This window comes from Stylophora pistillata, chromosome 10 (assembly GCF_964205215.1).
Source record: "Stylophora pistillata chromosome 10, jaStyPist1.2, whole genome shotgun sequence".
NCBI classification, from domain to species: domain Eukaryota; kingdom Metazoa; phylum Cnidaria; class Anthozoa; order Scleractinia; family Pocilloporidae; genus Stylophora; species Stylophora pistillata.
In genome coordinates, this window is record NC_142528.1 from 6,834,457 (window position 1) to 6,850,771 (window position 16,315).

The following is a 16,315-nucleotide window of genomic DNA, read 5'->3' on the forward strand; positions in this document are numbered from 1 at the left end:
GGCGATACCGTGACAAAGGCGAATGGTTCATGAAAAACGAATAAATAATGTTGAGAATAAGGAGATTGAGGAGTTAAGTGTAAACAAATGGATTGTTGGGACTGAACGTACGCAGGGAGAGGTCATATCAATGTTCACAGGTATTAAAAGTGGAGAAGTCTTTGAGTCTATTGAAACTAACCAAATTTCATTTCATCCCTGTGATTCGTGTGAAATGTTGGTGGGGACTAATGATGAGAAGATTTCCTATTCCGCCAGAAACGGAAATTTGGATGATTACTTCAAAGGGGAGAGGTCGAGGTATTCGATTTTTAGTTTGAGAGGACGGAGTAGCGGTTTCCGAAGACGATTTAATTTAAGACATAGGGAGCCATCGAGGATCTCGAAAAATTTAAAGGTGTTGTTTCAGAAAAAGAAGAAAAGGTCTGTCTTAAAAAGACAGAGTTTGGGTCGTGTTCCAAAGTCGTCAGTACTTTACAACAGAAGTTTTATTCGAAAGGAAGGTATTTTTTTGAAATACTTTTTGAAAAGGGTGAATTCGAAGGTGAAAAAAAATGTATATATGCCGAATAATCAAAAGGCTGGTAAGAGCCAATGCTACAAGGTTTTCAGAAACAGAGAGCATCATGCCTTACATAAAATAATTAGCATTTCTAATGACATCAAAACAAATCCTGGTCCAAGAAACTATGCTGGTCGTCAGAAGACAGTCAGAGGCAGTTTTCATCAAGGAAATATAAAATTGTTTGGTGCTAATGCTGGAAAACAATGTGCAGCAAATAGTATAGTTGCAGTTGTGTTTAATACAATTAGTAATTGCTTTGAACAAGAATGGGATAGTACAAAAATGGATAATATTCTTTGTATTGGAAATGTTCTTTACTCAAATATTTATTCATTGATAGGCAAAGAGTTTTTGTTGTTAAGTGAACTACCCCCTTTTTTATGTTTAGATGATGGAACATATCAGTTATTTTACAGTATGAACATGGGTGGTGATGTCAATTTAACAGAAACAAGAGATTGTTATTTTTGTTTATTAGAAGCATTGAGGTTTCTCAAAATGGAGTTTGGTGCTTGCCTATTGACAATATTCTGTAATACTGTTGCTATATTGTTTTCTTGTAACAATTTAAAATTGTTTGATGGTCATTCGCGAGATTCATGTGGCAATGCATGTGTCGAGGGAACATCTGTTTTACTTGAATTTTGTAGTTTAGAGGAATTAGTTTATTATTTACAAAACTTTTATACAGATAGTAGAGTTGTTCCATTTGATATAGTTGGTGTGAATGTTTCTCGACTAATGTCGGACAAGGTTGTTGAAGAATCTTATACCAGAGAGGAGCATCAAAATGATGTCAGATCAAGTAAGGTGGACATTGAAGTAAATGTTGTTCATGAGAAAGGGGCAGTAACAATAAATAATATTGGAGAGCCAAAGAGTTCTTTGAGGCTGAAAACAATGAGAGACAGAAATAAGTGTAAAAGGAAAAATGAAACAGAACATGATAGAAATGCAAGGTTAAAAGAAAGAAGAGTCAGATATACAGAAAGAAATAGAACGTTAAAGAAACAGGCATTGGTAATACCAGAGGGACAAATTGTTACACCTTCTATTGAAGAGCTGTCTGAAAGAATTGTGGAGTCAGGAGAAGTGTCCATTGCAGGAACAGATTATCTATGTGAGAAAAAGGTGACTGATTCAAATAATGTGAGAGAGACAAAGTGTTCTATAAAATTGCATGCAGTGAGAGAAAGAAATAAATATAAAAGGCAAAATGAAACAGCACATGACAAACTTGTAAGGTTAAAAGAAAGAAGAGACAAACATAAAGAAAGAAATAGAATGGTATTAAAGCAAGGAGATTTGACAATATCTGAAGAATGTGATGTGAAAGCTGTTATTGGAAGTGATAGAAATGCAAAGTTGGAGCAAATAAGTGAAAAGAACAAAGAAGGACAGGAGGCATTCAATATTAATGGAACAAATGGTGTTGCAAGAAATAATCCTGATTGTCAGAAGACAGTTACAGGCAGTTTTCATCAAGGAAATATAAAATTGTTTAGTGCTAATGCTGGAAAACAATGTGCAGCAAATAGTGTAGTTGCAGTTGTGTTTAATACAATTAGTAATTGCTTTGAACAAGAATGGGATAGTACAAAAATGGATAATATTCTTTATATTGGAAATGTTCTTTACTCAAATATTTATTCATTGATAGGCAAAGAGTTTTTGTTGTTAAGTGAACTACCCCCTTTTTTATGTTTAGATGATGGAACATATCAGTTATTTTACAGTATGAACATGGGTGGTGATGTCAATTTAACAGAAACAAGGGATTGTTATTTTTGTTTATTAGAAGCATTGAGGTTTCTCAAAATGGAGTTTGGTGCTTGCCTATTGACAATATTCTGTAATACTGTTGCTATATTGTTTTCTAGAAACAATTTAAAATTGTTTGATGGTCATTCACGAGATTCATGTGGCTGTGCATGTGTCAAGGGAACATCTGTTTTACTTGAATTTTGTAGTTTAGAGGAATTAGTTTATTATTTACGAAACTTTTATTCAGATAGTAGAGTTGTTCCATTTGATATAGTTGGTGTGAATGTTTCTCGACTAATGTCAGACAAGGTTGTTGAAGAATCTTATACCGGAGAGGAGCATCAAAATGATGTCAGATCAAGTAAGGTGGGCAGTGAAGTAAATGTTGTTCATGAGAAAGGGGCGGTAACAATAAATAATATTGGAGAGCCAAAGAGTTCTTTGAGGCTGAAAACAATGAGAGACAGAAATAAGTGTAAAAGGAAAAATGAAACAGAACATGATAGAAATGCAAGGTTAAAAGAAAGAAGAGTCAAATATACAGAAAGAAATAGAATGTTAAAGAAACAGGTATTGGTAATACCAGAGGGACAAATTGTTACACCTTCTATTGAAGAGCTGTCTGAAAGAATTGTGGAGTCAGGAGAAGTGTCCATTGCAGGAACAGATTATCTGTGTGAGAAAAAGGTGACTGATTCAAATAATGTGAGAGAGACAAAGTGTTCTATAAAATTGCATGCAGTGAGAGAAAGAAATAAATATAAAAGGCAAAATGAAACAGCACATGACAAACTTGTAAGGTTAAAAGAAAGAAGAGACAAATATAAAGAAAGAAATAGAATGTTATTAAAGCAAGGAGATTTGACAATATCTGAAGAATGTGATGTGAAAGCTGTTATTGGAAGTGATAGAAATGCAAAGTTGGAGCAAATAAGTGAAAAGAACAAAGAAGGACAGAAGGCATTCAATATTAATGGAACAAACGGTGTTGCAAGAAATAATCCTGATTGTCAGAAGACAGTTACAGGCAGTTTTCATCAAGGAAATATAAAATTGTTTGGTGCTAATGCTGGAAAACAATGTGCAGCAAATAGTGTAGTTGCAGTTGTGTTTAATACAATTAATAGTTGCTTTGAACAAGAATGGGATAGTACAAAAATGGATAATATTCTTTGTGTTGGAAATGTTCTCTACTCAAATATTTATTCATTGATAGGCAAAGAGTTTTTGTTGCAGGGCTCGAACTTAACTTTTGAAGTTAATAGTCGAATGGCTAGTACATGGTCGGGATTCACTAGCCAAAAATGCATTTCTACTAGGCAAGTGTACAGCACAATACTATCATTTTTATAGATTAAACAAACACAAAAAAATGTAAAACTGCTGTTGCTATCAAACTGTAATCAATTTATTATACAACTGTACATAAAATTCATTGTATGTGTTCATGCTTGTTCGTTATTCCAATTACCTCGACAACAATAAAACCCAACTGTGCATGTATTGCTGCAGACATTACTTCTTTGTGTGACTTAAGCTTCTAGCTGCAAACAGCAGCTGCTCATTCAAAATGCCTAGTACCCTAGTAGTGTTCTGTATTATAAAACAGTTAATTAGGTGTTCCCAAGTGGTAGGAATGATCATTGAAGGCAATGATCAGTCCATCAATGTAGGCCGTCTGCTCCGTTCTGACTCCTCCAGCCAGCGCCCAACTGCTAGAACTGCAGTATAGTCCTCATGAGAAGGTCCACTGACAGCTATTCTCATCAACTCATCAATAGTAGAAACATTCAAGGTTGACCTCCAGTCAGTCATGATTCTGTTCATGCAAGAGTTTCCCCGCTCGCAGCAAGCAGTCTGGCAAGGAATTACAAGACATAGTTCCACTAAAATTAGCAGGTTTGGATAATCATCTTTGCAAAACATAAATTTGTTCTTCCAGAATTCGCTTTGCCTGAGTTCAAGTTCTGCTCTAACTCGCTGTACATGGAATTTCAGACTCATCCATTCATCAAGACAGTCATGCAGACTGAAGTTGTGCTGCTCTAGAGGTACCTGAAAATGACCATGTAGTGTCTGGATTTCATTTTCGCCATGTAAGAGCAGCCGATGCCTGTCTGTAACTGGCCAACCTCGGTGCTTTGTCAAGACAGCTGCTGCTGAGAATACTGGATCTGTTTCCATCCCTTCAAACCTCTCTTGGATGAATGTCATGGCAGCATTCACCGCAGATGCCTGGATAGCATTAATAGCCTGCCTGTCTGCATCCCTTTGAAGCTCTATGCCCTTAAATGTGTTGCCATCCCCTACTTCCGTAAGGAAAGAGTTTAGTTGCTGACCAGGTCTTTCCTTGAAAGATTCAAGTTTTGCTAAAAGGGCAGTTAAGTTATCTTGAACTCTTGAGATTGTTATTCCATCCTCCTGGAAGCTAAGACTCACTTTGGAAAGTGCATCTACGATGTCAAGTAACAGATGCATGATGGCAACAAATTTGTAGCTTGTGAATTTTTTGCTGTAATTCACAGCCCTTCCTTGCATCTGGTTACTGGCATTCCTTGCTTGTGAGGTATGTTGGAAGTGCAAAACTACAACTTGAAAGTTCTTTGACAAGAGAATATTCAGTGCTCTTTGCATATGTGGTACCCACCTTGTACCGTCTGCTTTGATTGCCTTATATGCTCGCACTTCCATACTCTCAGCTAGTTCTTTAAGCTCACGGACTGCCTTTGCAGAATAATGATAGTGCTTCCAAATACCTTGAAGCATTTCTTTGACATCTTTAAGAACTGGAACATCTGACAAGGTGTCTGCAAATGAAAGTTCCAACCTATGTGCAACGCAGTGTACCTTAATAATGTGAGGAATTTCTTGTTTAAGCAAGCCATAAACACCACTTATTTCTCCAAGCATAACATTTGCTCCATCTGCTCCCAGGGCCACTGTCTTCTCTTTCCAATCCCTACACACCTCTGTCATAGCAGTTTCCACAGCTGCTTTGATTCCAGCTGCTTTGCTGTTTTCACAAGCCTTCAGCCCCACAAATGCATTTTCTATCTCACCTTTAACCAAATGACATACATAAACATCTTCTACCTCACGTACTCCAACATCACATGCACTGTCTGCCATTACACTTATGAACTTTGATGACTGAAGCTTGCTTGAAAGTTCATGCTTTAATTGTCCTGCAATAGCCGTTACAAACGTTTTGCATGCTTTGTCATTAATGTAGGTGTTTCCAAGCTCAACTCCGTGTTTCATTCCAAGTTTGCACAGGTGGGGAAAGCTTGTAAATGGCATTTCCCTCTTTGCAACAAAATAAGCTATATCAAACAATCTTTCCATCTTCTGAGAGACTTCTTTTGACATTGACAACAGAGCGCGTGGTAAAGGAGCTAGCTGTGGATTCTCAGAAACTTTAGCAGCCGCAACACAACGTGTATGACCAGTTGAAGTTTCGTGGCTTCTCACAGATTCTATTTTAAAATTCTGACTGCCAGACACGAAGGTAGAGGATGAGTCACTGCAAGTTGGATTGTCTCTACAAAATTTGCAAAACATCCGGTTTCCTTCTGAGTCGTACGTTAGCCATGTGAAGTCTTTCAACCACGACCGTACGAACTTTCGTTTCGATGAAGATTGAGATGTCGAAGAATCATCAATTGCTCTCTTTGAAGTGGAAGTTGTAGATGTTTGAGATGATTCAGAGGATTTTGATGACGACAGAAATGCCCTGATATCCATACTTAACGAGAGCAATCACGCGTGGCATTTCAAAATGGCGGACAAGCGTTTTTTGATAGCATTGCATCATGGGTATGTGACTTGATCCCATGTTTCCTCGATCAAGCAAGTCAATATGGCGGCGAACGAACACGGACTTGTAACGAAACAAAGAATTATTTTTCGAATATAGAGTTATTTTTCTTTTTTTTATTTCATGCCAGTTGTTGAAATGAAAGAATTTTGAAAATGTTTGAAGACTTAAGTTATTTATAGAGGCGAAAATTAACTAGCCAAGATGGCTAGCAGATGAGAAAATCCACTAGCCAAAACTCAAAATCTACTGGTATTTGGCTAGTAGACCACCGCCAAGTTCGAGCCCTGGCAGTGGTCGAAATGGTTGTTTCCGTACTTTGGAAACAAAAAAATTCGTTTTTTTTTAGTCAATTGAGTTGTTACGTCATTGATAACGTTACGCATTTTTTGTTCATTCAAAGAATTCAACGTTAAATCAGAACCGGAAAACAATGAAGGTAAGATCATTTACTTTGTTTAATCTTCTTTTCCTTTTCTTTGCGTGATAGAAAACGAATAACAGCACAAATTTGTAAAAAAAAATTTTTTTTTTGATTGGCAAACTTGAAAGAATTATTGTTTTTAAATGGCCTTTTGCATTGTAGGTCTTTTCACAGAATTCAACGCCATCCCCTCTTTATATTTTCGGTGTGTCAATGCAACTATTTATATATCCATGCCAAATTTGTTGTTCTCACAATTCGACCAAAAAAAAACAGTTGACGATAACAGCGTTGTTTCCAGAACACGTTTCGGAAACGTGTTTGCAAAGGCAATAGTAATTCAAGTGACGACCACTGTGTCACGAGGATGAAATTAAAAGATAAAAAGGCTTAGAAAAGTACGTAGCGATAAATTCGAAGAATCCAAACTAGATGACATCACTATCCAGTCGAACGTAATTGTTTCCACAACATAATACACAATGTCACTTACAGATGTTTGTGATCTTTGCGACTTTCTAAAATACAAAAAAAGAATATTTACGTTTAACGAAGTCTTATTCTTGTGTTTTTCCTTTGAGAGAGTGGCTAATGAGTATACGCACTCAATCTTTTTACTGTTTTCAGCCAGTCACTTTGAGCATATGGCAAACCTTCGAGGGCCAATTTTTTTTTTCCGTGACATTAAGTTAACTAAACTTTCCAAGAAAAACTTTGCTTAAGTATTGAAATACACCCGAGTTATTCACGACTGAATTATTAAGCCCGCCAAATTGTGAAGCCCTTTACAACATGTCAACATAAATGACTCCCCGAGAGTTTGTTGCAGCAAAACATCTTGCACCATGAATTTCAATTGCGTAAACATCTGATTTCAGTGGCACTCAAAGACAATTGCTGTCGTTCTTCGTTTTATACTAGAATGTCAATAGAGTAACTAAAAACAAATAAGAGTCCATGTCAGGAAAAGGAGGCGTGGCTGTAAGCACAATAAGTAAACAAATTCGGCGCCAATGCCGCAAGAATCTTATCGAAACAAATGAAGGCACATGGTTTGAACACACTTCGTTACTCGCAGTTTATAAGCAACAACTGACTTTTGCCGCGGAGTGTCTAAGGCGGTCTTAAATGAAGTTAAAAAAAAAAAGGAACCGTTGTCATCAAATTTCCCCTCGTTGGAAATCAACTAAAGGTCTGCCACGCCTATCGTTACATTGTTTTAAACTAGAATGTCAATGGAGTAACAAAAAACAAATAAGAGTCCATGTCCATTAGCGATCGAAACTCTGAGTTTTTCAGTTTTGACATACTTTGACATGTTCCCCCAAAGGTGTGAAAACTTTAACGCTAAAATTGTGCCTTCCTCTTGTTTAAAAAAACTTTCTGACGACTTTCTCCGTCACGTATTTCACTGAACACGCTAATAAAATATGTAGCAGAAACAGTCAATTCACGGGCTGACCGTTGTAGAAGATTCTTAAGATAGTGGCGAACTTCGTGACGGCTGCTTACACTTAAAACTATGCCGGATGAAAAGAGTAGTGCTTACCCTTCAGAGCTTTTCATAACATTAACCTCCATTGGTTCACATTACTAATGGTCCAGAAGGCATAAATTCATGTTGCTACCTAACTAAACTCATTCACGCTGGATTGTGAAATTGTTCCTCCAACACGCGAACAGCGGTAAATTAATGCGCATGCTTGTCACACACGAGTGACTTATTGCGCGAATAATTGTGAACAAAGATATTTCTGACGATGGAGCCAGTGGGGTGAATTTAACCACTCTTAAACGAAGTTGAATCAATAAGTATGCTCTTCATTTTTCACGCTTTGCATAAGCACAAACTCTATTTAGTTCTCCACCTGGTCCCTACAAATAACAGCCGAAAATAAATTGTAAAAAGATGTTCTGTCCATTCATCAATAAAATTCCTCGATTGAAACCTGAATCACGTGTTAGACGTACAAAATCTGCCTGCCATTGGGTTGAATATCAAGACTGACACAGTTGAAGATAAAATTAAAATAGTGCAAACAAACATTGAAGAGGAATTATATAAATAGCTAATAGTCCATTTTACAGTTGTGTGCTTGGTTGCCAAGCCTTTGAATGGGAGTGAGGCTAGAGATGACCTTGTTATGATACAAACCTTGCTGTCTTTCAAATGTAAATCATTTTGTTATCATGCTAAGTAGATACAGGTCTCTATCACAACAAGGTCATCTTTAGCCTCACTCTGAATCAAAGGCTTGGCAACTAAGTACACAACTGTAAAATGGCCTATTAAGGCACTGGAAGAAGTACATACACAATATTTTGGGCCAAGAATAGACATTATCACTCAACTTCCAATCATTGTTGTCTGTTTGACAGTTAATTGGTTTCCTTTTATTGAAACAGAAAAGTAAATATTTCAGAAATGGATAGTTCACTTTGAACTAAAAACAAAACTGTAACAACAACTTCAAGTGGAAAACTGGCTGCAAAGCTAGGAGAAAACACTGAACCCAGGTCAACTGACCCCCTCTTTAATTCACTAGAAATCATGAATTGAAGCTAACGATAACAACCTAACGATACAAAACTACAATATAACAACACACTCACCTCTTAAATTCCAAAATGGCGGAAGATGGTCAATCTGCTTAATACCACGACTCTGCCATAGTCCAAACTCGTTTTACCACAATTGCTAGTTCTCCTATGCTCATAAAACAAGTGGCAAATGAGAACTGCGTTCCACCAAAAAAGAAGAAAAAATAAATGAAACCTCCAACGGAAAAACGGAAAGGTCCAAAAGTTTCAAAGGAAAGGTCTACAGGTTGTCAGTTCCAGGTGCCGCAGTCAAGGTTGTAAACACTTCAAACTTCCAGTTTGTTACGCTTTGGTTGAAGAAAAACGGTGGAAACGTATACAACGCAGTACACAATGTTTTGACACATTTGCCACTTGTTTATGAGTGTAGGAGAACTAACAATTGTGGTAAAACGAGTTTGGATGTCATGGCAGACAACAGACAACAGACAACAGATCAACCATCTTCCGCCATTTTGGAATTTAAGAGGTGAGTGTATTATTATATCGTAATTTTGTAGCGTTAGGTTGTTATCATTAGCTTCAATTCATGATTTCCAGTGAAATTAAGAGGGGGGGTCAGTGTTTTGTCCTAGCCCACCATAGTTTCTACCAAAAACAAAGACCCCAAAACTCAACACCTTAAAACAAAAACCCTTTATTTTCTTTCTTAAGTATATTCTTGTAATGGATTATTTTCTTACAGAGTATCCAATAACTTATCAGTGCGAAGCATACAAAACAAATAACACAGGTAATATGCTGCTCAATTCAACACCTCAACATTCCCCTCTTCCTTGCACAATTTAAGGTAATAATTTACAACATAAGTTTAATGTTTTCAATCAACTAATTAACCTATAATACTTATTGTTCTGAAATCTTTTCAATCATTTCGTTGGCATTGAATCAATATCAATTACATATCATTGATTGATACTTCTAATACCTTATTACAGAATATCTCGTTAACTCAACATCTTTGTTGAATTTTCAACAAGTTGATGACCACCAAAGAGGTAATGTGAAAATATATTCAACACTTTGAAAACCTCTTACATCCTCGCACAAATCACAACAATTAAAGCACAACTTCTTAAAATATATTGTGAATTATAATATAAAGAAATGCACCACAATTATGTTTGATAGTAAGGTCATTGACAACATATTCCTATTATTTTCTTACAGAATATGCTGCATCTTTCGAGGAAAGAGCAAACGAAGAAGGTAATCTGTTCATCATTTCAAGACTTGAGCATTTCCACCCCTCTTGTCCCTCCAGCACCCTAGGGATGGTAACTTGCAGTGTCACTTTGGAGAACTTTGTATTCAATCAACCAATAAGTCTGAATGGAACAGACAACACACAGAGTAACTCATCATTAAGGACTTAATCATTCCAACCCACCCACCCACCCCCCTCTTCCACTCTCCTATAACATACTGTAGGGCCAGCGATTTTGAATGGCAATTTGGAGAACTCTGTATTTAATCAACTAGTTACCCTGTGATTAACATTTTACTTTCAATACTTCAATCCTCTTCTTAACAATGAATTCATATCAATTACATTGTCACTGCTCAAATATTTTTAATACTTTCTTACAGAGGTTCTTGCAAATGCTGATTTGTGCATCCTCATGCACAAACAAATTCAAAACAACAACACAAGGAACAATGCTCAAATTAATTCAACATTCTAAGATTCCCCTCAACCTTACTGCAAAACTCCTCAAAAGAAAAGCACAAATTCTCTAAATATGCTGCAAATTACTTAGGTAATAATCAGATGCACTATGTAATATGCTACAAAATATAGTTGTCAATTACATCCTTACTGACTACATACTTCTTTAATTTTTGTACAGAACATCATCCATTAGCAACACCAGCAACCAACACAGGTTCATGTCCACATTATTACAAGACATAAACAACATTGCCCTCTGTATTCAATCAACCTATTACTCTGCAATTGATATTTTTCCTCAATCATTTCCTTGACAACGAACTCATATCAATTACATTTATCACTGACCAAAAATTTCTAGAACTTCTTATAGAGTTTCTTGCAAATGGTGTTTTATCCATAATAATGCACCTGCAACAACAACTTTAATGAACAATTATAATAATTAAATGCAGGAACTTTAACTTCGTACCACTGCTGACTATATATCTCTATAACTTTCTTACAGAATACGTTGCAGAATGTGAAGTAGTAGAGTTTATCAGACCAAATAGTTCATCTGTGGTGAATGCCATGTGCCAGCATGTTCAACACCACAACCCAGGTAATGCTCAATAAATTCAACACCTTAAAAAGTAATCCCCCCATCACTCTTGTGTGACTCAAAAGAAAAGCACAAATTCTCAAAACATATTGCCGATTATCACAAATGCATAATGTAATGTCTCTCAAATATAGTCGTCAATTGCTTTATTACTGACTACATATTTCCATTCCAAAGAACCAGCAAACAGAAGAAGAAACAATAAAGGTAATGTACCCATCAATTTAACACCTACTTTCCCACCACAACTTTGGGTAACATAGACCTAGCAAGTTACAATGTCAAATTGGAAAATTTTGTATGCCATCAACCAATTATCCTATGATTGATATTACCTTTGATTTTTTACAGAACATGTTACTGAAAGGTCTTTGAGGCGTTTGCAACGTAAGAATATCATTGCATTTAATACTTTTCAAGACTAAATTCTCCTTATATACAAATAATACTATTGTTTCAAGGCAGTTCAGTCTATCTACACTAAGAGTGATAGTCTCGATAATTACTGTATCAACTCTAAATGTCAAACATTTCTGTACAAACATTTTTAGATGCAATACGTCACAGGCGTCGCACTGGTTCCCAAGAAGGTAAGTAAATTCATCAACACATTAAATATATCTTCTACACGATAGGAAACTAACTGCATGAAAATTATGTCAGTAAATCCAAAACATCCTAGAACTCATAGGTTACTGACTCTTGTATGACAACAAACAAAGCAATTCTATCCAAAAATACCCTAGGCTACTGTTCACAAGCCATACACATTTCAATATTTTACTTAACTTCCTCTTCAAACCTGAAGTTAAAATGTATTCTTGAGTTTGACTCTAAAGATCTAAAAAGAAACACTCTAGCTACTATATATTTCCTTGTAACTAAATTACACAGATTTAGTATTGGATGAAAACAACTGAACACATCTGCCAGTTAAGTTTGAGTATTCTCATTACCTGCTTCTTGCATGATCTATAGCTGGTTTAGGGAAAAGTTGCTTATTTTTCTTATCTGGGAGTTTAAGGGAGTCAAAAGGTAATAAAATACTTTGTTCATTGACTACGAAAAAATTCTCAATAATTACTGTATCAACTCTAAATGTCAAACATTTCTGTACAAACATTTTTTAGATGCAGTACGTCACAGGCGTCGCACTGGTTCCCAAGAAGGTAAGTAAATTCATCTAGACGTTAAATATATCTTCTACATGATAGGTAACTAACTGCATGAAAATTATGTCAGTAAATCCAAAAACATCCTAGAACTCATAGGTTACTGACTATTGTATGACAACAAACAAAGCAATTCTATCCAAAAATACCCTAGGCTACTGTTCACAAGTCATACACATTTCAATATTTTACTTAACTTCCTCTTCAAAACTGAAGTTAAAATGTATTCTTGAGTTTGACTCTAAAGATCTAAAAGAAACACTCTAGCTACTATATATTTCCTTGTAACTAAATTACACAAATTTAGTATTGGTTGAAAACAACTGACAACATCTGCCAGTTAAGTTTGAGTATTCTCATTACCTGCTTCTTGCATGATCTATATATGGTTTAGGGAGAAGTTGCTTATTTTTCTTATCTAGGAGTTTAAGGGAGTCAAAAGGTAATAAAAATACTTTGTTCATTGACTATCAAAAAATACCCTATACTTCATAATCATTCCTTTAACTTTCTCCAAAACTATGTGATACTTGTTTCTCATCAATCACCTAAATAGCTTATAAATACACATATAACTCGAATATTTCATTAACGATACTCTTTCATTTACATTATAGCTCATCAGTTCCAAAAGATTAAACACAATGGTATCAATGATACAAAGCTTGTCAAAAGTGAATGTCCAACTAGAATGGATCAGCAATCATTATGCTGAACCATCAGCCTTGGTAACTAAAAATTCTGTTAGTTATTCCTAGAATTGAAAATTAGCAATCAAGCTAAATAATAGTAACATATCATAGAAACTTAAATTTGAAACAAAATTTGAAAACTGAATTGTGCTGCTATTATCTAATTCATACACTACTTCATTGAAAAAATAAAATAAACAGATGACTCACATTTGTCAACCACAGGTATGAATCACATGATTTCACTTGCACGCTATCTTTTATGTTTCACAGACCTCAAGACAAGACCGATTGTTTGTACAACAAATGTTGGAGGTTTGCAAAGGAGTAAGTGTCCACCAAATGTAGTTAACTATGAAATTCAACCTCAATTACAACAAAATTGAAAACTCCTTGTCATTGATAGTTACCTACAAACAAAATTCCACATTCCTCAAACTAGACCAAACAATATTCATACAACAGATTGTGAAATTTTTAACACCCACCTTAAATATAATTTTTTTCCTTCTGTTATACTCTTTTTATCAATGATTTCTTTTGTTTTAGTTTGCCACATCAAATCTTGAAAACATTAATAAAGCAACAGCTTCCACCAACAGTGAAGCAAACTAGCATTAAACAGGTAACATTCTGCTTAATTGTTCATATTATTGTACTCTATACCATCATGTACAGTTTCATAATCCACATAACAGATATCACCATGCCATTAACCATATCTAGGCAATTTGTATAGTGGTTCTCGGGCTGGACTGATATTTGGATTTGATATGAAACAAAAATAATGGTTCACCATTCCCAGGAATGTGTGTAACTGAGTAACATTTTCAGGTGTCGGATAATTCTGTACGTATGACTTCCACCCCGCACTACTGGCTTGATGCCACTGCCATTTATGACATGATCAAAATAGATAACTTGCAACACCTTGACAAAGGAATTGTCTCCTCTTAACCTCACTCCAGCTGTTGACAGTTTCTTTACTTGTACTTCTAAATTCTGCATGAGATTGTCATTGTTTTTTCCACTGATTACAAAATTATGTCAACTACGCATAAAATGACAAGTAGAATATTCTGCACGAAGTTTTCCATCATTCTCTTGAAAAAAGCCCGGTGCAGATGAGATTCCAAGGAGTGCTGTATAATGCACTGGAATACACATTTATACGTATTAATTGCCGTGAGTTTCTGGGACTCCTCATCCAATGTCATCAATTAATGTGCCTGACACAAGACAAGCTTGGTAAATTTTTCTCCATCCCCCAGGGTCGACAAAACATACTGCACATCATTTGACACCATATTTGCGTTTTCTTTAGATTTCTAAAACCTACTTATTTTCTCTTTCAGCAGCATATGGAGACCAGTCATTTCCACGTTGAGTTACCACCCTAAATTAAAAAGGTTGTAAGTTAATTGTAATTCCGTTAAGTTCGTTTCGTTTTTAATCAAAGTTAATAATATGTAAAAATCAAAGTGTTACAAATTATAATGTAAACTAATAATAAAAAATAGAACGTTCATTTTGGGAACCATGTCCTCTTCAGTATGAGATGTTTCTAGCCCAACAGCGATATGACTGTTCAACCCTCCGTACAGTTTACCTTTAATCAGTACATGCATCCCGCTGTGCCCAAAACAAGACGCCTACTGACAACATCATTTATAAAACCTTTGCTAAACATTGAAAATTACCTTTCCCCTATGCGATGAGCGAATGTCCGAAAATTCGTAATTCCAGTGTTTTCCTACTTCGCATCCTATTTAACAGCAATCTTTAAACAATTCCCAACCGCAAATTCACGTCGACTTTCGCTTTTCTAACCCGGCACCACCACTTGTATTTTCTACAAGTGATTCACCATGCAACAATAAACATAGTGGAAATTCTCACGACCATTCGCAGTTACACCCGTTGAATTCACCATCTGCGCCAAAGAACACAATACAGGTCAAGTAGTACTACCTTAGCAACTACTTCGTTACTAAGAGACTGATGTTCACCAGTATTCCTCCGACAAAGCTGAATACAACGTCAAAGGTATGCGGTTAACAACACGGGCCTAATTGTGCGAACTTCAAAATTTAGCGAAATCTGCAAAAGTGTTAAAGAGCTGATATTTAAAATCCACAAATATTGTTGCAGTCGAAAATATGTTCCTATTTCCAAACATAAGCAGAAAATTATTTTCCGAAAATGTCTAGACGGCGTACAAAGCTTTTGCACTGAGTTGGACAATTTTGGGTGGGTACGCTGACCCCCAGTCCTTGAACTACCCTCGATGGACTACTTAAATGGACTTATACCCATATGGACTACCCTAAATTACTTACCTTCACGCCAGCGAATCGAGCGAAAAGAGGGACTTAATTATCTTTTGTATCACACGCGATCAACCGGCGACAACCTGTTAAAAATAAACCGATCTGTCACTTGATAACCAGTAACTCCACCTCAATTTGTCGCCTGCTATATTCCCGCGGCTGTTATTAAAGAGAAAACAAAAATTCTTCGAGGATCTACCTGGAGTGCTTGATCGCTCTTGACTGACGCACGGTTGGTGGTGTTGAGTAGCTTTAGGTTAGGCTTCAATGTACTGCTCTAATCATGTGAAGATCGCAATATCTGTGAAAGTAACTACACTGTAGAGCTGGGCCCAGAGATATTTCCTAGAATGTAACTATTTCCAGCTGACATAGTAGGAAATAGTTACACTTACGGACAAAGAAACCTGCATCCGTGCATGCATTTATTCACAGACAGTCGTTTCGGCGAAGCCCTTAGACTTCGGAGAACCAACTCCTCAGCTAAAATCTTTCAAAAGAGCTCTTCGCAAATTGCTATATGATACATTAGAAAAGAAGGATGAGTGTATTGAAATCCTCATGATTTTTAATAAAGTGGTTCATGAATATGTTACGTCTGTTTTGTTTTTTTCCTCCTTGTCTTTATAGATTGTCAGTAAGTGCTGTGTTAATTTGTCGATTCATCATGTATT

At 36.0% G+C, this 16,315-nt stretch overlaps 2 protein-coding genes and 1 long non-coding RNA gene across 7 annotated transcripts; 1 reads left to right on the forward strand and 2 right to left on the reverse strand.

Moving 5' to 3' along the window:
- Positions 1-13,936, forward strand: LOC148721598 (uncharacterized). 5 transcript variants are annotated; one of them, XR_015992275.1, is made up of 14 exons: positions 1-140; positions 6,550-6,585; positions 9,857-9,904; positions 10,110-10,169; positions 10,342-10,380; positions 11,022-11,057; positions 11,352-11,447; positions 11,625-11,654; positions 11,799-11,834; positions 11,999-12,037; positions 12,578-12,616; positions 13,237-13,347; positions 13,585-13,638; positions 13,861-13,936. XR_015992275.1 is itself a non-coding variant. In XM_088735376.1 (13 exons), exons 1-12 carry the CDS (start codon positions 23-25, stop codon positions 13,332-13,334), a joined length of 675 nt encoding a protein of 224 aa, XP_088591502.1. In that variant the 5' UTR covers positions 1-22; the 3' UTR covers positions 13,335-13,347; positions 13,585-13,678. The 5 variants fall into 5 exon arrangements, 1 of the variants encoding a protein (XP_088591502.1); XR_015992277.1 differs by lacking the exon at positions 12,578-12,616; XR_015992276.1 differs by lacking the exon at positions 11,022-11,057.
- LOC148721599 (zinc finger protein 862-like) lies at positions 3,716-6,073 on the reverse strand. Its single transcript, XM_088735380.1, has one exon. The coding sequence runs from the start codon at positions 6,071-6,073 to the stop codon at positions 3,986-3,988; it is 2,088 nt and encodes a 695-aa protein (XP_088591506.1). The 3' UTR covers positions 3,716-3,985.
- Positions 9,789-15,616, reverse strand: LOC148721600 (uncharacterized). The gene is made up of 2 exons (XR_015992288.1): positions 15,012-15,616; positions 9,789-14,707 (listed from the first exon to the last, which is right to left on the reverse strand). It is a non-coding gene; the product is annotated as an uncharacterized LOC148721600 (long non-coding RNA).
- Positions 15,617-16,315: the final 699 nt, after the last annotated feature.

What these genes read in the sequence shown, in the direction of transcription:
- LOC148721598 (XM_088735376.1), top strand. Translation starts at nt 23, where the DNA reads ATGGTTCATGAAAAACGAATAAATAATGTTGAGAATAAGGAGATTGAG. An exon ending in AGTTGATGACCACCAAAGAG is followed by an intron (nt 10,170 to 10,341) that starts GTAATGTGAAAA and finishes ATTTTCTTACAG; the next exon opens with AATATGCTGCATCTTTCGAG. An exon ending in AACACCAGCAACCAACACAG is followed by an intron (nt 11,058 to 11,351) that starts GTTCATGTCCAC and finishes ACTTTCTTACAG; the next exon opens with AATACGTTGCAGAATGTGAA.
- LOC148721599 (XM_088735380.1), bottom strand. Translation starts at nt 6,073, where the DNA reads ATGGATATCAGGGCATTTCTGTCGTCATCAAAATCCTCTGAATCATCT.